This window comes from Papaver somniferum, chromosome 8 (assembly GCF_003573695.1).
Source record: "Papaver somniferum cultivar HN1 chromosome 8, ASM357369v1, whole genome shotgun sequence".
Lineage (NCBI taxonomy): Eukaryota > Viridiplantae > Streptophyta > Magnoliopsida > Ranunculales > Papaveraceae > Papaver > Papaver somniferum.
In genome coordinates this window covers 171,960,799-171,969,286 of record NC_039365.1, presented here as the reverse complement: position 1 = coordinate 171,969,286, position 8,488 = coordinate 171,960,799, and the positions used below count along the sequence as shown (strand labels likewise).

The following is an 8,488-nucleotide window of genomic DNA, read 5'->3' as shown; positions in this document are numbered from 1 at the left end:
CGCCAGCTGGCCTTAGGCATGGCCACGCCTTCCTTTGCTGTCGCGTCTCCTTTTTTTATTTATTCTGGGCAAGGTTTTACACCTACTGATCCATAGTGGATTCATTACCTAGTTTTCCTAGGCTTACTTTCGACAGTCAAGGTCTGGTATAATGTGCAAGGCGCAAAAGTAATTGGTTGAATTCTATGTGTTGACACAAAGTTCTTTATGTTCATTGCCAGAGAGCAGCATGCTTTTTATTTGAATACCTTATGCAAAGACCTTATCCTTGATATTTGGAAGTTCGTGCTACTCTGTTGCGAGTGAACACAAATTGTCATGCCATATCAACATTAAGGGTCTAGCCCGGGGAACATAGCATAGAAAGCATTCAAAAAACTTATATTAGGTTAATATAGGCAAGGTGCCGAAATTTACAGAACATATGGGATGGTTGCCACATGCGCCAGTCTGGATAAATTTCATGTAAATATATTGAACGGATCAATAAATATGCCATTGGAGAGGATAAAACTCATGGCTTTGCTTCCTTACAGAGTGACGTCACATCAAATTCAAGGATTTACAATTTTAACCCTAACCTAAAACCCACCATCAACATTAAGTCCCCTGCTTATCTCGGAACAGTGGCATTGTTGCGGGGTAAGCATGAGATGGTGACAAACAAGGATAAAACCAAAACGGCAAGTCATGAAGGGATTGTCAGGAATATTTGGCTAACCTTTGTCAGGAGGCATGAAGAATCTGTGAGCCATGTATTGGCGGATTTGCATAAATTCTACTTGTCCATGGGGTGTTGCATCAGTGCTGCAACTTTGGCTACTGATCGTCAGAGATGGCACTGCAACTTGGTCCGCGGAACGGGCGCTGGCTGGCTAGGAAAGGTAGATGGCGTTGTTGGATATGAACGATGAATGACGCTGCTTGCTTGGATATATCCATGGAATGGTGCTTCTGGCTCGATGCACGGAGCAGCGCTGTTGACTAGGTCCGTGGAGTGGTGTTGTTGGCTAGATCCGTGAAGCGGTGGACGGGTACTTGGCTAGATAGATCACGGAGAAGCAGAGATGGCACGGCTGGCTCCTGATTCATAGAGCGGTGGATGGTGCTACTTCTAACGGATAAGATGGCGCTGCTTTGAACGGCTAAGATGGCGCTGCTTTGGCTATGGAGCGAGTGAGGATGAAGCCATGGAGTGTTGGCGCTGGCTTGCTTGGTACGCGGACTTTGGCATGGGCGTGGTGTTGCTGACTTGGACGCGGAACGCAGAAGTGGCCACTGGATTGGACGCGGGGTTGTTGGCACTGTCTTGGCCTCGGACTGTTGGCGCCATGGAGCGTTGTCTCCGCGGGCCCAGCTTCATTCTTCAGCGCATAGCCCAAAAGGAAATTTCCTTCTACTCAAACTCCAAAAGTACTTTTCATATAAAATGCGTTACCCATCCTATTTATCTCGCATTATTGGCTTTGTTTCCACGTCTTGGTGCTAGCGGCAGAGTAGTAGTAGTAAAGGAGGCGAGCATATTTCAGGTAGGTACCCCAGTGTTTCTTCTTTTGCTTGCTCTTCCGTATTGGTGTAAACCCTAGCCATAGGTATATCTTCTATAAATTTGTAGAAATATTTCAGTATGAATGATTCCTCTTTGCCAGTAGCACCGCAGTAATGTTAGCCACCGCATTAGTAACAACGAAAACAATTATTATGCAAAGCAGGAAGGCACGGACGGGTGGCTGCCATTAATTCCTTTCTTATGAAAACCTAGCTTTAGGGTTTCCTTTTCCTTTATGGTCGTGAGCACACTTTCCGCGGTGGGATGCACTCTTCCTTTTGGCCGAGAGCATGCTCCCCGCTGCAAGACACGGTTTTGGCTAGGGGCGTGTTTTCCGCGGCAAAATATGGCTTGTTGAAGCGAGCATCAGTCCCCACTCCTTTGGCTATGCGTGTTCCTCTCGGCCACGCGTGTTATGACTTGTGGTTAAACAAAATTTCCATAGAAAACTTGTCGTGGATTTTTTTTTTGATCATTGTACTCGATTCTGACAAAGCCTTCATGCACGGTTTTCTCAAAGTTATGTCTTTTCTCCATTTTTGCTCCATTGTAGTTAAGTAGCATAAAAGGATTTTGTTAAAATGTCACTTGAAAGCAGTCCACCGTTGCGTCTAAAAATTCTAGCATCTCCAAACCGAATATGGATGATGAGTTCTTCACAATGTCTTCCACAATTAGGAGGACACATCACAAATATGTCACGATCCTTTTGACCGGTTCCGAAAATGAGGGAGACGTCCAATCGGTTCGGCCAGGGCATGCAATGCAGTTTTGTCTTCAGAGAAAAGAGTATCCTGCTTCTCCTATCGACTTCAAGACATGTCAAAGTCCATTGCAGTCTTTTGATAAATGGACGCAATTCATGATAAGTCAAGATTGCGTGAAGGCCAATCTGACCAAGGCGCAAATTATCAATACTGTCATTGCTTCTGCTACACTTAGAATCAGGAAAGACATTGCGGGCTTGATCACTTTTATCTACAGATGGTGTCCGGATACTCACAAGACCATATGTAGGTGGGGTGAAATGACCATTTATTTGGAGAGTGTAGCCATCTTGCTAAATCTTCCAATAACAAGGAACTTTAACATCACTTTTTCCGATGAAGAAGAAAAAATGCATACCATCCTCGTCAAGAAGTCTGCAGGATTCGTTCGGAAGGAAAATGAGACGAAATGCTCCTCTAACTGGTGGGTGTCTGAATGGTTCCCGGGTGAATCAGGGCAAAATCAGGAGCTGAGTAGTATGCTCCATGTTGCGGCATTTTTGGTTCTGTGGCTATCCAGGGACATTGTTGATGGTTGCTCTGGAAAGAAGGAGATAAAACAGGAACTCATCAAATTTTCCATCAAATTGGCGAAAGGTGTCATTCTCCTCATTGGTTGCTTGTTTCTTGGATCTTGGTACACCTATCTGGATCCTCTGACAACAGACATGCATGTTTCCAATGGTTATATAAAAGTAGACTCATATGTCCAAGTTGCTTTACTCCAAGCGTGGTTGTGGGAGCACTTCAAAAATTATGCTCCTAACTCGTTGGCTTCATTTCCTGAATCCCATGGCGGCTCTAGGATACTTCGTTGGTGGAATAAGCGTCCAAAAGCTGGATCAAATCTCATTGATTTCCTCGACAACGTGTACGCAATTAACTTTCGTCCCTGGGCTCCGGTCTATGCATCCATAGTTCATGCGAACACTTTTGCCTCTGCCCCGAACAAGACTTTTATTTTCACTAAAAACAATATGAGAGTTGGAGAAATCATATTCATGCGAAGCTATATTCCCGTACATGTGTCGTCTTTTTTCCGAGGATCTTATGAGGCCGTTCCTTATAACATTGACAGGGCTGCTCGGCATATGGGTTTTGACCAAGGAGTCCTATTTCTTCGTTAGTTAGTGGCTCAAGAAGAATTGCTGTCACCTTCTCTTGATGCCAGTGTCCTTGCGCCGGGTAAAAGTCTCCCTTTCATGCTTTCAGAACGAAATCCAGCGACTACCTCCATATATAACATATTTTTGCAGGATGAGTTTCTTGCCATCCACGGGTTCGTGAATGAAGTGGTGAAGGATCCCCGTGGAAATCCTTCCTCTGCGATCTTGGAGAAACATTCATTATTGAGGGAGGTTCCCAGAGTTAAGCGGAAATCTCTTAGCCCGGATATGAGCAGTCCCCAAAAAAGGGAGCGAAAGTCAAAAGATCGTGCAGGCGGCTTCCAATAGGGTTCAACATCTCTTGTGACCTTCAGTTCTTCCAACACATGGGTATGCCTGAACTCCTTATTAACTTGATTGGATTATACAAATCTTCTGCTTTGTTGCGGATCATCTCTTTTTCCTTTTTTTTTTCTTGAAAATCAGGGTCTTGACAACACGAACGCCTTTTCCCAACTCGCGCATAACCACAAGATGACGTCTCTCGAAAAAGTGGGTGGCAACACTGAGTCTCCCCATGATGAAGGAGGATCCGAAGAAAAGGAAAGTTCGGGATCCAGTGATGATGAGAATAGCTCTTCTGAAAGTAGCGATGAGTCTTCTTCCAGTGAGCCCTCAGACGAGTCGGTGAGTTTTCCATACGTGCGTTTTTTTTTTCTTGAGATATTCATTTGGAATAGATGCTCAATTGATAAATTTGCATGAAGGAAACATTCTTGGAGATAAACCTGAGAGAGAGAATCGTCATAGTGAAGATATAGCTTCATCTCTAATTATGGAAGTTGTACCCGCTCGTAATCTGGAGATGGAGGTTGATCGTACTGGAGAGGTTGTTATGCTTCAAACAACGAAAAACGCTTCTGTATCTGCTAGCGCAATTGTTACCAAAGAACCCTTGTTGCTTGCGGGTTCAGTTGTAAGGGCCGCTTTCGTCCCTCTATTCTTGACTCCTTATAAATATCACGTGCTGATTGGAGGTTTCAATGTACCAGTTAAGTATGAGGCGCTGTATACCAAGATATGGAAAAGGTATGGACATATTGTCACATCCAAAAATATCACTAGCCGACTTGCACTGGTCAAGCGCGTGGAAGAGGTTTTATCTTCGATTCATGACATGTGCAATGTGACTGGCCATACTGTTTCTGGAGATGTAGTCTCAAACTAGAAGTTTCACAGGGATATGTGCGTAGACTTTGAGTTCAATGTCTCTTGGTTCTGTGAAGGTTTTTCCGAGATCCAAAAGTTGCAGGCTGAAGCGATCGAAGGTGCCTCTGGGGATATGATCAACCAAAAGGAAGCAGAAGTTGAAAGGTTGTCTCAGAAGTTGAAGCTGAAAAGGGTGGCTCTTCAAAGCGCGAAGGATGCTTTCTCCAAGAAGAACAAACCATTATTGAATGATTTCACTTGAATACCCTCTGCCTTCTGAACTTCTTTTTATTAGTTTTTTTTTTCTTTTGAAAGACAAAGAAACGCCTAGTTCATGGTTTGATTTTCTGGTTTTTTGATCGATAGATAATTGTTACATATGAGGGTTTTGGATTATTCTTTGGAATGAATTATTTTAGAATAATGTCGTTTTGATTATGACTGTGAGTAGCGCAAATATCCCGGGAGAGTCATGAAATCATGAATGTTGTATGACAACGGAAAGTATGGGATAAAATTTAGGAATAACATGGTTATCGGTTACCATTATCAACGCGAAAACTCAAAGTAAAAGGTTATGTGATTTTCCTAACAAGACTTACTCGCTTTTAGGGTCTCCCAACAAAATGGATCCTCAGGGCGTAAGTCCATGTTTTATGGGCGACGTCGTCCTGACCGTAAGAAGTCCCCAGTCAATCCTCGTCGTGTGATAACCTGATAACTGAGCGGTTGATTCCCGAGCGGATTGTTTGCTTCTACCATCTCGAGATCGGGTTAAAGAATGAAATTGGAAATTGGAAATTGATATTATAACCGAGAGATTAATCTCCCACTGTGGTCTCCAATTGTTTGAGGGTGAAAACGGTTTCTCCTGTTTTTGGTAATTTCGTGTGTGTGGATGAGAAACGAGTCTAGACCCTAAACAATGTACTGCACATGAGTACTTTCGATTCGAGAGATCAATCTGTACAACCCTGGCCTAAACAAAGAAATGGCCGTTCCAGGATTGCTTCGGCCACAAAGTGAAGGATAAGGGTTGGTCTTGGGGAGGGAAGCGAAGAAAGTGTTGAGACCAGAATAGTTGATTCTAAAGGTGTGGTTGTTTACGACTTGTATCAGAAAGTAGAACTGGCTAGCTAAATGAAAAGTTATCAGGTGATTTCGGGATACTGTGTTGCTCTCCTCACTAAAACTTGTTGTTTGGTGCAAATAGGTGAAACATATTTATACAAGTCGTAGTAAAACGTACCCTGTCTCGTAGGAAGTAGAAATAATTGAGTAGTGGAAGAGTGGAGTAACGTGTAACGTTAGAATTTATACTTCCATGATGAAGGAAACGTTTACGCCATTACTTCTTGCCATTACTAAGCTCCCTTCTTCATGACACTTTCTTGTAACGGGCGCATTACACGCCGCACGCTGTAAACTGCCAGACCAATACCCTGATGAGTATCCCCCAGTTTGTGACATGTTTGATTCTCGAGTGTTTTCGTCGAAAACATGTAGCACTTTGCTACGTGTGGCAAGTTAAAATCAATAGAAGCTTGCCGCAGGAAAATAGCATGTGATGTTATTAGGCTTGTAAGCCTGCCGACTCGGTGGCGAACTTTGATGGCTTAGATTGCATCTCATGATGAAGGGTAGCCGTTGATTATGGATACCTTCTGTTAGCGTCTAGTAATGGCGCAATGGAACCTTTGGTGCATGCTAGCGGCATTGCAGCATGGCTGGCATGGCTCGTGCATGTTAGTGGCACGGTGGTACAAGTGGCTCCTGGCATATCCATGTCCACTATATTTAGGCGGCGGGTCGCCTAAAAGTTGCCACAAGTCTGTCGGTTCGGTGGAAAACTTAGATGGCTGAGATCGCATCACATGGGGAAGGGTAGCCGTTGATTATGGATACCTTTTGTTGGCGCCTGGTAATGGCACAGTGGCGCCTTTAGTGCATTCCAGTGGCATCGCGGCATGGCTGGCATAGTTCGTGCATGCCAGTGACACGGTGGAATGGCTGGCATAGTTTGTGCATGCCAGCGGCATGATGGTGTAAGTGGCGCCTGGCGTAGCCATGGCATAGCAGCATGCCAGTGGCTTAGCCGTGGCGTGGCCACACCTGTTGCGTTGTAGCATGGCCAAAACTAGGATTTGGCTCCATGGGCAAATTTAGGGCTTGGCGGCATGGCCAAGGCTAGGGTTTGGCGTCGTGGCCAAAGTTAGGTCTTGGCGACGTGGCAAAGGCTAGGATTTGGCGCCGTTGCCAAAGTTATGGCTTGGCGGCGTGGCCAAGGCTAGGATTTTGCGTTGTGGTCAAAGTTAGGGCTTGGCGGCGTGGCCAAGGCTAGGATTTGGCGACGTGGCCAAAGTTAGGGCTTGGCGGCGTGGCCAAGTCTAGGATTTGGCGTCGTGGCCAAAGTTTGGGCTTGGTGGCGTGTCCAAGGCTATGACTTGGCGCCATGGACAAGGCTAAGATTTGGCGTCATCGCCAAAGTTAGGGCTTGGCGGCGTGGCCAAGGCTAGGATTGGTATCGTGGCCAAAGTTAGGGCTTGGCGGCGTGGCCAAGGCTAGGATTTGGCGTCGTGGCCAAGTTTATGGATTGGTGGCGTGGCCAAGGTTAGGATTTGGCGTCGTGGCCAAAGTTATGGGCTTGTCGGCATGGCCAAGGCTAAGATTTGGTGTCGCGGCCAAAGTTAGGGCTTGGCGGCATGGCCAGGTCTAAATTGGCTCGTGGCATGTTATGGACTATGACAAAAAATTAGGGCTTCAGCTAATGCTACTGAAGCAAAAGTCTTGTTTCGATCATGAAATCCTAATTGGAGTCCGTTATGGCATTGGCCACGAACAGAAAGTAGATTAGCACGTAGTGGCATCATTTGTGGCACTTCGGCATGTTACTGCGACAGAGTGGCATATTGGCATACCAATTAATATTTTGTTGTGGCAGGGCGCGTTTGGCTTGCCAGTTAGTATGGTGGCGCGACAGGGTGCGTTTGGGCTTTAATGTATGGCGGCAAGTTTAGAGCGACTTGATTGGTCAAGAAAAGGGACCGACCAAACATAAGGCGCAGCCACTCCTCTAGTGCTTGTGGCGCATTTAAAGTGACCCGGTTGGTTGGTAGGAAGGACAGGGGCCGGCCAAGCATGGGCGTGGCTACATTTCTGGTGTGAGTGTGGCGGCTTTAGCGCAACCTGATTGGTTAATGGGAAATGGGGCCAGTTAGTATGGGCCCAGTCACAAATTATGTGCATGTGGCGGGTTTAAGGCGACCTGATTGGTCGAGGGAAATACGGCCGGTTTACGATGGGGCGTGGCCAATGGAAAGTAGCGCCAGATGGCCTTAGGCATGGCCACGCGTTCCTTTGCTGTCGCGGATCCTTGTTTTCTGATTCTGGGCAAGGTTTTGCAACTACTGATCCATGGCGGATTCATTACCTAGTTTGCCTAGGCTTACTTTCGACAGTCAAGGTCTGGTATAATGTGCAAGGCGCAAAAGTAATTGGTTGAATTCTATGTGTTGACACAGAGTTCTTTATGTTCATTGCCAGAGAGAAGCATGCTTTTTGTTTGAATACCTTATGCAAAGACCTTATCCTTGATATTTGGAAGTTCGTGCTACTCTGTTGCGAGTGAACACAAATTGTCATGCCATATCAACATTAAGGGTCTAGCCCGGGGAACATAGCATAGAAAGCATTCAAAGAAACTTATATTAGGTGAATATAGGCAAGGTGCCGAAATTTACAGAACATCTGGGATGGTTGCTACATGCGCCAATCTGGATAAATTTCATGTAAATATATTGAACGGCTCAATAAATATTCCAGTGGAGGGGTTAACACTCATGGATCCGTTTCCTTAT

The 8,488-nt window shown here is 45.4% G+C and overlaps 1 protein-coding gene across 1 annotated transcript; it reads left to right on the top strand.

Annotated features, from left to right (window-relative positions):
• The first annotated feature begins 2,189 nt into the window (after positions 1–2,189).
• Positions 2,190–3,443, top strand: LOC113306467. The gene has a single exon (XM_026555398.1). It carries the CDS (start codon positions 2,190–2,192, stop codon positions 3,441–3,443), a length of 1,254 nt encoding a protein of 417 aa, XP_026411183.1.
• Positions 3,444–8,488: the final 5,045 nt, after the last annotated feature.

Bases quoted from the DNA above. Each gene is read 5' to 3' on its own strand.
- LOC113306467 (XM_026555398.1), top strand. From the start codon at position 2,190: ATGGATGATGAGTTCTTCACAATGTCTTCCACAATTAGGAGGACACAT.